Consider the following 14,724-nt stretch of genomic DNA (forward strand, 5'->3'; position numbering starts at 1 on the left):
ACATTGTCAAAAGCTTTCTCTAAGTCTGCAAATGTTAGAAATGTAAGTTTGCCTTTCCTTAATCTATATTCTCAGACAAGTCGTAGGGTCAGTATTGCCTCATGTGTTCCAACCTTTCTACATAATTCAAACTGATCTTCCCTGAGGATAACTTCTACCAGTTTTTCCATTTGTCTGTAAAGAATTCAGTTATTATTATGCAGCTGTGATAAACTGATAGTTTGGTAATTTTCACACCTATCAACATCTGCTTTCTTTGGTATTGGAATTATTATATTCTTCTTGAAGTTCAAGGGTATTTCACTTGTCTCATACATCTTGCTCATCAGATTGTGGAGTTTTGTCAGGGCTGGCTCTCCCAAGGCTATCATTAGTTCTAATGTAATGTTGTCTACTCCTGGAGCCTTGTTTTGACTTCGATCTTTCAGTGCTCTGTAAACTTCTTCATGATATATCATATCTCCCATTTCATCTTCATCTATGTCCTCTTCCATTTCCATAATATTACCCTTAAGTACATCTCCCTTGTACAGACCCTCTATATACTCCTTCCACCTTCCTACTTTTCCTTCTTTGCTTAGGACTGGTTTTCAATCTGAGCTCTTGACATTTGTACGATGGTTCTCTTTTTTCCAAAGGTCTCTTTGATATTCCTGTAGGCAGTATCTATCACATCCCTAGTGATATATGCCTCCTTACATTTGTCCTCTAGCCACCCCTGCTTAGCCATTTTGCACTTCCTGTCTATCTCATTTTTGAGACGTTTGTATTCCCTTTTGCCTGCTTCACCTACTGCATTTTTATATTTTCTCCTTTCATCAATTAAATTCAATTTATCTTCTGTTACCCAAGGATTTCTACTAGCCCTCATCTTTTTACCTACTTGATCCTCAGCTGCCTTCACTATTTCATCTCTCAAAGCTACCCATTCTTCTTTCCCCCTTCTTGTCAATTGTTCCCTAATGCTGAAACTCTCTACAGTCTCTGGTTCTTTCAGTATATCCAGGTCCCATATTCTCAAATTCCCATGTTTTTGCAGTTTCTTCAGTTTTAATCTACAGCTCATAACCGACAGATTGTGGTCAGAGTCCATATCTGCCCCTGGAAATATCTTGCAATTTAAAAACTGGTTCCTAAATCTTTGTCTTGCCATTATATACTCTATCTGATACCTTTTAGTATCTCCAGGGTTCTTCCATGTATACAACCTTCTTTCATGATTCTTAAACCAAGTGTTAGCTAAGATTAAGTTATGCTCTGTGCAAAATTCTACCAGGCAGGTTCCTCTTTCATTCCTTACCTCCATTCCATATTCACCTACTACCTTTCCTTCTCTTTCTTTTCCTGCTACTGAATTCCAGTCCCCCATGACATAAATTTTCGTCTCCCTTCACTATATGAATAATTTATTTTATCTCATCATACATTTCTTCAATGTCTTCATGTTAAAAGTAGCAGGTGATCCTTTTGGTGTCCACTACTGATTTATCAAAAGCTAGAAACTAGATATTTACTGTCAGAGAGAGAGAGAGAGGGGGGGGGGCAGGGGGAGGGGGTTCAAGGAAGGGGGGAGGGGTGCAAAGAAGGAGGGGGAAGTGAAACCATTGAGCAACAGAAAAGACAGAAATGATAGTAGTATTAATGGCATGTCCCTCATTTTACAGGACTCACAGTCCAAACAATGATTGCTGCTATAACAAGTGTAATTCCAGAACTCAAAGCTGCCTCTTATTAGCCACTTCTCCTCCCCCATCCACTGGATTTGGTTTTTTGTTTGCCACTTTTCTCATGGGGCCAATTAATAACTTGTTGCAGAGACAGGAAGAAAAGTTTACCTTTGATATATAATGTCTCCCTCCTTTCACACAACAAATGCATCTTTATTATCAACTCTAATATACGTAACAGTCATATTAAGAAAACTGTTGTTGTTGTTGTTGTTGTTGTAACTGTCGTCTTCAGTCCAGAGACTGGTTTGATGCAGCTCTCCATGTTACTCTATCCTGTGCAAGCCTCTTCATCTTCCAGTTCCTACTACAACCTACATCCTTCTGAATATGCTTAGTGTATTCATCTCTTGGTCTCCCTCTACGATTTTTACCCTCCATGCTGCCCTCCAATATTAAATTGGTGATTCCTTGATGCCACAGAACATATCATACCAACCAATCCCTTCTTCTAGTCAAGTTGCGCTACAGATTTCTCTTCTTCCTAATTCTGTTCAATACCTCCTCATTAGTTATGTGATCCACCCATCTTATCTCCAGAACTCTTCTGTAGCACCTCATTTCAAAAGCTTCTATTCTCTTCTTGTCTAAACTATTTATCATCCACATTTCACTTCCATACATGGCCACACTCCATACAAATACTTTCAGAAGTGAATTCCTGACACTTAAATCTATACTCGATGTTAACAAATTTCACTTCTTCAGAAACGCTTTCCTTGCCACTACCAGTCTACATTTTATATCCTTCAAGAAAACTATATTCTGAAAATGCCATGCACATGTCAGTCAACTGCACATACCATATCTTTTTATTTTTGTATCTTGCTCTAAGCTCATATATTCTAGTTGTTATTAGGTGTCTTACATTTTATACAGCTATACACTACGATGCATAGATGAAATAAATAATGTGTGTGTATTTATACATCATACTCTACATGCAACAATAATGGAAATTCCTGGATGGAACAATATGTAAAATAATGGAAAGCCAACCATTTATCTATAGCAGACTTAAGGAGCACAGAAACACATAACTACTCACAATAGCTTCTAAGCTCTTCCTTGTTTCCTAGTAAAAGTACGCACATTCACGCACACAACCACACAGACACCAAAAACACACACTCCTGTTATGTGTTTCTGTGCTCCACATATCAGTCTGCTATAGGTGAGTGATTGCCTTTCCATTATTTTATGAATAATCTGTGTACATATTGCTTGTATTTAACTTTTAAACAAAACAAATATTAGTCAACAGCCGCACAAATTCTTTTCAAAATTTCAGTCTGCAGATGTTTGATACAGGTTTAAATGAAAGGTAAGTCAATGTTGTGTTGTATATTTGCATATAGTGCAAGCAATGTAACATGGCAGTTGGCCAAGAGCATAAACAAATGAGAACATAGTTCAAGGGGTGACGAATGGTGCAGGTTACCTAGCCCTACCTGTCTCTTGCAGGGGTGGCCACCTTCACCCAGGTTCGGTGCTTTTGCAAAATCAGAACTGACACATGGTCATAGGGACTGATGATCATTTCTTATGTTGTGGGAGCCATCTTCAAACCTCACGATGGACCAGCATAAACCCTTTCCCTCATTTCAAAATAAGGGAAGGAAACACTGAGTGACACACAATATAAAGCAAAGCAAAGCGAAGTACACAAAGCATTTGGTTAGCAATATTCAACATTGCTTGCTGACGTTGGCAGCCTTGTAAATGAGGTAGCACTGGCCTGACAGCCACCAGTATTTTATACAGTCATAGTTCTAAACACCCTGCTCTCTCCCCACCTAAAATTGCAACATCGAAGTGTCCATATTATAACCACTGTTTGCTTTGTCATTTCTATATTTCACAGACATCTGCTGCTGTAAATGCCTTATCTTTGTGTAATTTTTTATAGTACATTTAACACTTTGCTGTTCTCAGCCCCAGGTATTTATGGAAACATAATACAAATTTTCTGCACTTCAATAAATGAATCAAATCAAAATACATCGTATGAATACTGTGTGCATCTCATTTAGGTCTTGATATAAGTACCAAAAGAAAAGAATTACTTTACAACATTTACTTTTTACTTTTCAAGCATACATTTGAACAACAGAATCATACGTTAGTCTGCCTTTTATTGGATCATCAGAATCAAATATCACAGCCACTGGTATTGATGTTGGCTCCAACCAATAAGCTGTGAGCAGATCTTCCATAGTTTCAAACAGCATGAAGTTGATGGGATGCAAGCCCCTGTCAAGATGCATATTAAGCCAAAGTTGGTTGACAGCATCCACAAATGCCTAGAAAAGAAAAGAGAATTCTTATCACTTAAAAAGTTGAGTCACAGAAATACCAGTATATGAATTTAGATTATATAATGTAAATTTCTGATTGATAGACATACCAGTAATAAAATAACTGATAAACAATAACATAACTAATAAAGAACAGCCATGAAATTTTATATTCAGTTTTTATTAGATAGAAAATAGAAACATTTACTACAATATTATGGAAAGGATAGGTTATTATTCACCATATAGTCGAAATGTTGGGCACAACACACATGATTGCTAAGCAGGAAGAGAGCCTTTTGGCTGAAAGCTCTCTTGTTTACCAGTCTTTCTGTTGTGCCTGTCTGCAACTCAATACTATACAGTCTGTGTTATTCTATACTTTTCATAATACTGTCATTATTTCATCCTGGACTTTCCACTGTTTGTTCAAACATTTTCAACAGTTACGACACATCATTAGATAAGGGCCTAACACTGTAATGAAGGTGTAATACTACATTTAATAACTGACACTGAAGGTGGCCATTAGAAGGTTTACAATTAATCAAATTCTGTATAAATGCTCCAATAAAAATGCACTGAAATTTTAACACATTACTGGAAAACCTACAATCAAATACAAATAACTGACTGAGTAAATACAACCTCTCACTCTGTGGGGAGACCTGAAGAAGAACTGCAGTTTGAAAGCTTGTTTATTTGCCTAGCCACTATTTGAATCTTGCTCTAGACAGTAATTCATTGTTTTTAATTGCTCTATTATTGATACCAAAATTTTAAGCCATCTAAATCTCTACACTGAATTCACACATGAAAAATCATATGCTGGGAAATTATAAGCAGGCATGAAACTGACTTCAAGATTGGGTTGGGTTGTTTGGAGGAGGAAACCAGACAGCGAGGTCATCGGTCTCATCAGATTAGGGAAGCACGGGGAAGGAAGTCTGCCGTGCCCTTTCAAAGGAACCATCCCGGCATTTGCCTGAAGCGATTTAGGGAAATCACAGATGGCCGGATGCGGGATTGAACCGTCGTCCTCCCGAAGGCGAGTCCAGTGTGCTAGCCACTGCACCACCTCGCTCGGTCCTGACTTCAAGAAATAAGTAATTGGGGAGGGAGCAGAAGAGAACAGATGGATAAAAAGCAAAGAGAGGAAAGGATGTTGAGTGAAAGATAAGGTGATCTGATGAAATTGAGAGGATGAGGAGGGGCAGAGCAGAAGAGGATGAAGAAGGGTTGTGGAAACCCGATTGTGTAGGAATGGGGGAGGCTACAGTGGAGATCAACACAGCATCTTGGTACCTTTTGTTTTTACTGGAATACACTGCCTTCTCATCAGTGATATTTTTTACTGTAGAGTTGTTCTAAAAAATCAGAAGTCAAATCCTCTAAGGGAATCCATCTATGCATCTTATTAGCAACGTACCTGCTGAATCTTTAGCAATGCACTAAACTGATGTACAAACTAGATGAAAAATTTGTAAATTTTCAATCCACCAGTGAAACGGTAATGCAAGGTGTACCTCAGGGCTTCATCCTTGGTTTTCACATATGTTAACACTTAGCATGTGGCTGACATCATACTGTGGCACTTGTGGGGAAATGAGAATGTGTAGAGGGTGTAATATTACATCACACCAGTTATGATGATTTACTGTGGTTTTGAATGTATTTTCACAGCTCCTGGTACCATCTATGAGTTCTGTAGGCAATTGAAGAATTCATCATTTTTGAAACCCTTGTTATTTTCTCTTGTTGTATAGGCAGTAGGTGACATTCAAGTTGTCCCTGTTTTGTGCATTTTGTGTGCTTTTACGTTGATTTTCTGTTAAAAATGTTCAGTACAGAGGAGAAATGTTGGAAGAAAATCATTTACAAAGCCCCTGACAAGTCTGTTGTTGTTGTGGTCTTCAGTCCTGAGACTGGTTTGATGCAGCTCCCCATGCTATTCTATCCTGTGCAAGCTTTTTCATCTCCCAGTACCTACTGCAACCTACATCCTTCTGAATCTGCTTAGTGTATTCATCTCTTGGTCTCCCTCTACGATTTTTAGCCTCCACGCTGCCCTCCAATACTAAATTGGTGATCCCTTGATGCCTCAGAACATGTCCTACCAACCGATTCCTTCTTCTGGTCAAGTTGTGCCACAAACTACTCTTCTCCCCAATCCTATTCAATACTTCCTCATTAGTTATGTGATCTACCCATCTAATCTTCAGCATTCTTCTGTAGCACCACATTTCGAAAGCTTCTATTCTCTTCTTGTCCAAACTATTTATCGTCCATGTTTCACTTCCATACATGGCTACACTCCATACGAATACTTTCAGAAATGACTTCCTGACACTTAAATCAATACTGGATGTTAACAAATTTCTCTTCTTCAGAAACGTTTTCCTTGCCGTTGGCAGTCTACATTTTATATCCTCTCTACTTGGACCATCATCAGTTATTTTGCTCCCCAAATAGCAAAACTCCTTTACTACTTTAAGTGCCTCATTTCCTAATCTAATTCCCTCAGCATCACCCGACTTAATTAGACTACATTCCATTATCCTTGTTTTGCTTTTGTTGATGTTCATCTTATATCCTCCTTTCAAGACACTGTCCATTCCATTCAACTGCTCTTCCAAGTCCTTTGCTGTCTCTGACAGAATTACAATGTCATCGGCGAACCTCAAAGTTTTTATTTCTTCTCCATGAATTTTAATACCTACCCCGAATTTTTCTTTTGTTTCCTTTACTGCTTGCTCAATATACAGATTGAACAACATCGGGGAGAGGCTACAACCCTGTCTTACTCCCTTCCCAACCACTGCTTCCCTTTCATGTCCCTCGACTCTTATAACTGCCATCTGGTTTCTGTACGAATTGTAAATAGCCTTTCGCTCCCTGTATTTTACCCCTGCCACCTTCAGAATTTGAAAGAGAGTATTCAGGTCAACATTGTCAAAAGCTTTCTCTAAGTCTACAAATGCTAGAAACGTAGGTTTGCCTTTCCTTAATCTTTCTTCTAAGATAAGTCGTAAGGTCAGTATTGCCTCACGTGTTCCAGTGTTTCTACGGAATCCAAACTGATCTTCCCCGAGGTTGGCTTCTACTAGTTTTTCCATTCGTCTGTAAAGAATTCGTGTTAGTATTTTGCAGCTGTGACTTATTAAGCTGATAGTTCGGTAACTTTCACATCTGTCAACACCTGCTTTCTTTGGGATTGGAATTATTATATTCTTCTTGAGGTCTGAGGGTATTTTGCCTGTTTCATACATATTGCTCACCAGATGGTAGAGTTTTGTCAGGACTGGCTCTCCCAAGGCCGTCAGTAGTTCCAATGGAATATTGTCTACTCCGGGGGCCTTGTTTCGACTCAGGTCTTTCAGTGCTCTGTCAAACTCTTCACGTAGTATCGTATCTCCCATTTCATCTTCATCTACATCCTCTTCCATTTCCATAATATTGTCCTCAAGTACAGCGCCCTTGTATAGACCCTCTATATACTCCTTCCACCTTTCTGCTTTCCCTTCTTTGCTTAGAACTAGGTTTCCATCTGAGCTCTTGATATTCATACCAGTCGTTCTCTTATCTCCAAAGGTCTCTTTAATTTTCCTGTAGGCGGTATCTATCTTACCCCTAGTGAGATAGGCCTCTACATCCTTACGTTTGTCCTCTAGCCATCCCTGCTTAGCCAATTTGCACTTCCTGTCGATCTCATTTTTGAGACGTTTGTATTCCTTTTTGCCTGTTTCACTTACTGCATTTTTATATTTTCTCCTTTCATCAATTAAATTCAATATTTCTTCTGTTACGCAAGGATTTCTACTAGCCCTCGTCTTTTTACATACTTGATCCTCCGCTGCCTTCACTACTTCATCCCTCAAAGCTACCCATTCTTCTTCTACTGTATTTCTTTCCCCCATTCCTGTCAATTGCTCCCTTATGCTCTCCCTGAATCTCTGTACAACCTCTGGTTCTTTCAGTTTATCCAGGTCCCATCTCCTTAAATTCCCACCTTTTTGCAGTTTCTTCAGTTTTAATCTACAGGTCATAACCAATAGATTGTGGTCAGAGTCCACATCTGCCCCTGGAAATGTCTTACAATTTAAAACCTGGTTCCTAAATCTCTGTCTTACCATTATATAATCTATCTGATACCTTTTAGTATCTCCATAGTTCTTCCATGTATACAACCTTCTTTCATGATTCTTAAACCAAGTGTTAGTTATGATTATGTTGTGCTCTGTGCAAAATTCTACCAGGCGGCTTCCTCTTTCATTTCTGTCCCCCAATCCATATTCACCTACTATGTTTCCTTCTCTCCCTTTTCCTACACTCGAATTCCAGTCACCCATGACTATTAAATTTTTGTCTCCCTTCACAATCTGAATAATTTCTTTTGTTTCATCATACATTTCTTCAATTTCTTCGTCATCTGCAGAGCTAGTTGGCATATAAACTTGTACTACTGTAGTAGGTGTGGGCTTCGTATCTATCTTGGCCACAATAATGCGTTCACTATGCTGTTTGTAGAAGCTTCCCCGCATTCCTATTTTCCTATTCATTATTAAACCTACTCCTGCATTCCCCCTATTTGATTTTGTGTTTATAACCCTGTAGTCACCTGGCCAGAAGTCTTGTTCCTCCTGCCACCGAACTTCACTAATTCCCACTATATCTAACTTCAACCTATCCATTTCCCTTTTTAAATTTTCTAACCTACCTGCCCGATTAAGGGATCTGACATTCCACGCTCCGATCTGTAGAACGCCAGTTTTCTTTCTCCTGATAACGACATCCTCTTGAGTAGTCCCCGCCCGGAGATCCGAATGGGGGACTATTTTACCTCCGGAATATTTTACCCAAGAGGACGCCATCATCATGTAATCATACAGTAAAGCTGCATGCCCTCGGGAAAAATTACGGCTGTAGTTTCCCCTTGCTTTCAGTCGTTCGCAGTACCAGCACAGCAAGGCCGTTTTGGTTATTGTTACAAGGCCAGATCAGTCAATCATCCAGACTGTTGCCCTTGCAACTACTGAAAAGGCTGCTGCCCCTCTTCAGGAACCACACGTTTGTCTGACAAGTCTACACATGATAAAAATGAAGTATTTGATGATGATTCCAATTAAAAGTCATCTGAAAATTATAGTTATTCTATGTTTTCATAAAGATGAGTTTTTGCACAAGTTTATCATATTATTTTCACAAAATATTTTGTTGTGTACCCTTCAGGTACATCAGGAAAAAAATGTGAGCATAAGAGTCCAGTGAATTTAATGGTGAACTGTGTATATTTCCATGTTTCAACTGGCATCGCACTGTACTGCACTACACTGCAAAAGCTAAATTTTGCTTAGATCTTATTGAAGTGTAACAACATTGCACAATGTATGAACTACCATATTATAACCTACATAAATGGCACTTCAGTTTTATTCTATGGCAGGGCCTCAAGGTAAATCTCACCAAATCTCAGTTACTGGTGTTTAAAATATGCAGTTCTCATCACACCAATGTAAATAATCTTGCCATCTTGGCAACAGAAATGGGCAGAATAAATTTCTGGGAATTTATGTTGATAAAAATTTGCAGTGGACAAATCACATTAATTTTGTATGTCGAAATGTCAGTAGTGGTTTATATCTCCATTTCCAGCTCACCTAGATAGTGCTTAATCAAACATTAAAAATAGTTTACTACTTTCTTAACTATAGGATTGAATAATAGGTCTGTGCAGCTGATGTCCACTTAAAAAGAATATTACTGTTACAGAAACGAGCAATAAGATTTCTATGTGGGATATGTCACAGAGAATCACACAGTGAAGTATTTGTGCAACACAAATAATAAACAACCAATTCTTTATACATATTTAAATTACTTACATTATCAGACAACCAACAGTAGTTTTCAATTACAATGATGTACATGAGCACAATCCGGGGCAAAATGTAACTGCTTTCAGAAAAGAACAAAATTAAAAATGACAGATAGGAGCCCATAAATCATCAGTCTTTCCTTCTCATCCCATCTGGTAAGTCTCCCCTGACCCAGGATTCTGGGTGACATTTCTGAATTCTACCCCTTTACCTAAACCTCTCTAGTCCTTTTGCTCCACACCTCCTTCTTACACTTCAACCCTTTTGCCAGAATACAGAGCCAGTGGCTCTGAAAGCTAGCACACATAACATACGCGAGTTCTCTTGCCCCTGCTTGGTGAACAGATTTCTTACCTCTCCAATTACACTATATTGCCAAAACTGATTATTTTTGTTGTTATAATGGTTTGATTTGGTTTAACAAACTATCAGTCTAGTTCAGAACATATAAAGGGATTGATTTTAACAATAAATTAAAAACTTTTCCAATAGAGAAATGTTCATATTCATTCAATGAACTCTTCAGACATTACTTGGGGTATGAACCACTAGTTCATCAGCTATAAAGTAATATATGTATAAAACAGATGTAAGATCCAACTACTGTAGTATGTAGCACCTTTTTTTTAAATATAATTTTTGTTACATTATAATGTCTGACGTTTGCATGCCTAGATAATAATATTTCTAATAATAATATTTCTAACTGACTTATATCGGTAATGCGGAGTTTTCTCTATTTTTAAAGTGCCTTCCTATTTATACATTTTCTTAACTTTACATTTTTTCACTATCCTTGACTATTTCCTGCTTTATCATGTTCTCTCCATTTCTACTGAAAAATCCTTCCTCCTCCTGCTCCCCCTCCCCTACCACAATCTCTGACAGTTACACATTCATCACAAAATTTCTTAGTGTTTAGGAATCTCTTTCCGTTCTGCTCACTTTCTAACATGATCTGAATTGTACTCTACTTATATATACTTTTAATTACTCATAAAGTATAGTTAATACAGTTGACAGTACAATTTTATAGGTTGACAATGCTGGTTATATCAAAATATACTGAACAGTTGATAACAAACCTTCTAAACATTAAGTGGTTGTACACTTTTGCTGGATCAGTTGAACATGCGAACACTGGGCATTGGCTTTGACTTGCAATGTATTGATACTGCACCATGCAATGCCACATGTAAGCAAGCAGAGATATAACAAAGTAATGACAATATTTATTTTGCTTTTATATGTGGAATGTACCGGGTGATCAAAAAGTCAGTATAAATTTGAAAACTTAATAAACTATGGAATAATTGACACACATGCTTGGAATGACATGGGGTTTTATTAGATGAAGGAGGAAAAAAAAAAGTATAAAAGGAGCTGTAATGAGAGAGAGAATCAGATGCGTCAGCATTACCTGAAAAGGCACTTTTAGTGAAGCTGTATTATCAGAATGGGGAATGTGCTAGTTCAGCGTTATGATCCTATCGCCATACGAAAGGGGATTCGAACGGGTAAAGGTCCGTTGACAAATGCAGCTGTGGCGAGAATGATTTCGAAGTTCGAAACCACAGGTTGCTTAGACAATAGACCCCATAGTGGCCGACCATGCACAAGGCATAATGCTGCTGAGACAGTTCAGGAAGAAATGGAGACTGTAGTGGGTTCGTCTATGCACGGGGAAGTCAGCGCTCGTGCAGTCACACGTCGCACCGGCATTCCATACACTACCGTATGGTTGGCACTGAGGCGTACCCTCCGATGCTATCCATACAAAATCCATCGGCATCATGAACTGTTAGCTGGCGATTTAGTGAAGCGGAGGGCATTTGCGGTGTTGGCATTTCAAAAGATGGCGGAAGGTGACGATTGGTTCAGTAACGTGTTGTGGACCGACAAAGCTCATTTCACGCTCCGATGGTCTGTCAACGCCCACAACTGCAGAATTTGGGCTACTGAAAATCCTAGAACTGTCGTGGAAACTCCATTGCACAACAAGAAAATCATGGTATGAGTTGGATTTACCACATCTACCGTTATTGGGCCTTTTTTCTTCAAGGAAATGCGCGATTCTGGTTTTGTAACTGCTACTGTGACGGGTGAGAGGTAAGCCAATATGTTACAGAATCGCATCATCCCCAGCCTGGCTGATAAACATCTGCTGGAACATACGATGTTTATCCAGGATGGCGCTCCACTCCACATTGCTACACGCATGAAAGATCTCTTGCGCATGTCATTTGGTGGTGATCGTGTGCTCAGCCACCACTTTTGCTGTGCTTGGCCTCCCAGGTCCCCAGACTTCAGTCCGTGCGATTATTGGCTTTGGGGTTACCTGAAGTTGCAAGTGTATCATGATCAACCGACATCTCCAAGTATGCTGAAAGACAACATCCGACGCCAATGCCTCACCATAGCTCCGGACATGCTTCACAGAACTGTTCACAACATTATTCCTTGACTATAGCTATTGTTGAGGAATGATGGTGGACATATTGAGCATTTCCTGTAAAGAACATCATCTTTGCTTTGTCTTACTTTGTTATGCTAATTATTGCTATTCTGATCAGATGAAGTGCCACCTGTTGGACATTTTTTGAACTTTTGTATTTTTTGGTTCTAATAAAACTCCATGTCATTCCAAACGTGTGTCAATTTGTAACTCTCTATCTACATTATTCTGTGATTTATTCAGTTTTCAAATTTATACTGACTTTTTGATCACCCGGTATGATGCGGTAACAGACTGATAAGCTGAGAAACCATAGACCTACGTAAAATTTGGTTGGAAGCTGACAAAGTCATTTCATTTTAAGTCATGAACATAACTATTTCTTGTTGTGCCACAAATTTTATGCATATTAAATTTAGGTGAGTGCCTTATTTTAGTTATTTTCATGATGTTATGGATAATAGCAGAGGGGTGGTATCAGTAGCTTCAATATTTCCTATTTACTCCTGCATTTTTGTAAGCTTCCAGTCCAAAATCTGAATTTAAGATCTTAGCTTGCACTGATTCAGTTCAATATATATCTTTCAGTGCCTCCTACATTCTTCCATATATATATATTTGTGGTATCACATATTGATACTACCCTAACGGTGTATCACTGTAACAGAATAGCTTGTTTACGTTAGACGTCAATAGCACTCATGTTGGATCTAGCAGACTCAATGGAACACACCCACTCAGCCTTGTTTCCAGTGGATCTGACAGCATGTCATCCCACTTCCCTCAGAGCCACTTAGCAACACATCACATGCCTGTTGACAATGTGAAGCTGGACACTGTTTCTTGCTGCATTATTTTTAATAAGTCTTCATATATTTGGAGAAATATGAGTTAAGTACATCTTCTGTTTACTGTATTAACTTGCTCACTAATCATTTCTGCTCCTGTCCAGCTTTCCTAAGATGACAGTTGCCACACCACTCTGCAGCCCACTTCTCCTCACCATTGTATACGAAGTTGTGCACAACAGTATTCTCTTTCATGGTAATTAAACTTGTAAAAATTCATTACTCAGAAATACTAAAATTTCAGCTCCGTGGCAGACAGCACTAACTTGACATTCGAAGTCCTAAACCAATCTTACTACTTTTATACTTGTTGGCGTGCCACATCTGTTTATGTGGCAAAAAGATCTATCTTGTAAGTGTTGTGGAATCAAACATGAAATTATGAAGTTACTACAAAATGACATTGAGGGATTAAGAATTGAATAATTGACTATAAAAAGAGAAAATGATAGATTAATATGAGAAAAATAGTCCCAGACTGCAAATATACATGTCCACTTACGAACTTTAAAAAAATAATAAACTATCCAGTGTTTCAAATAACGTAACAATAAGCTCAACAAGCAAAAAATCTATAGGTAAATATAAATGAAAGTTGGTGATATACAGTACAGGAAAAGACAAAACCACAACTCCACAAAGAAACAAAAATTACTTTCTAATAACTGGAGATTCGCTGTTGAAAAATGTCATTGCACCCAACTTCCAAATCAAAGTGAGACCTTGAACTACAAGCCAACATCTCAGTAACCATTTTAAAAATCTGGTAAATGTAAAACAAGTGACTGCATAACTGGATTCTGAACCAAACGTAATTACAGGGGTGTCTTTGTACACACTTGAACAAATTCATCACGAAGCAGCAGTCAAGGAGAAATTATTGATGAGACAAGAAAGGATAAATTTCTATGAGAGAGGAAACCCGATTCATTTGGCAACAGGCACCTATTGGTGTCTAGGTTCACAGTTAGGGGAATCATAAAAAAGGTGCCAGTGAGTGACAAATACATTTGCAAGATAAACTGTGCTATTAAAGAACATTGATCGTCTTGGGATAGTTTTCACAGACCCAAACAAATTGAAAACTGCCTAGGAAACAATGGTAAGCATTCAAACAGATTGGTGTCTACGACACTCAACAGAATGTTTACAGGTGTTGGCAAAATCATTAGAAACATGGGAAACTAATATGGCCTGATGAGGGCGAAAAATCACATGTTCTTGTCGAAAAAGCCAAATACAAGCACCATCCAAGAAAGGAAGCAATACAGAATAAGTTCTCAGAATATGTAAGTCACCATTAGGAAAATTACATTAAGGTCTAACATTAGAATATTGAATATACTGGTAACAGGAAGCTAGAATCAGAAGTACTCATAAGTGAAATACAACCAAACACATTATGCATCAGTAAATATGGGGTAGCAAAATCAGACAGGTAACCCGACAATAAGTGACAATATGTTATTTAGTTGCTTCTGTAGATCTAAACATACAGGTACTGGAGTTTCCATATACACT

At 38.3% G+C, this 14,724-nt stretch overlaps 1 protein-coding gene across 1 annotated transcript in view; it reads right to left on the bottom strand.

Annotated features, from left to right (window-relative positions):
- Nucleotides 1-14,724, bottom strand: part of LOC124711232 (cholesterol transporter ABCA5-like) — a 359,780-nt gene that overhangs the window by 210,193 nt on the left and 134,863 nt on the right. The window contains exon 4 of the mRNA XM_047241193.1: nt 3,828-4,030. Coding sequence (XP_047097149.1) covers nt 3,828-4,030 — 203 coding nt within the window. The remainder of the gene's footprint in view (nt 1-3,827; nt 4,031-14,724) is intronic.

The sequence above is a fragment of the Schistocerca piceifrons genome, chromosome 8 (genome assembly GCF_021461385.2).
Source record: "Schistocerca piceifrons isolate TAMUIC-IGC-003096 chromosome 8, iqSchPice1.1, whole genome shotgun sequence".
Lineage (NCBI taxonomy): Eukaryota > Metazoa > Arthropoda > Insecta > Orthoptera > Acrididae > Schistocerca > Schistocerca piceifrons.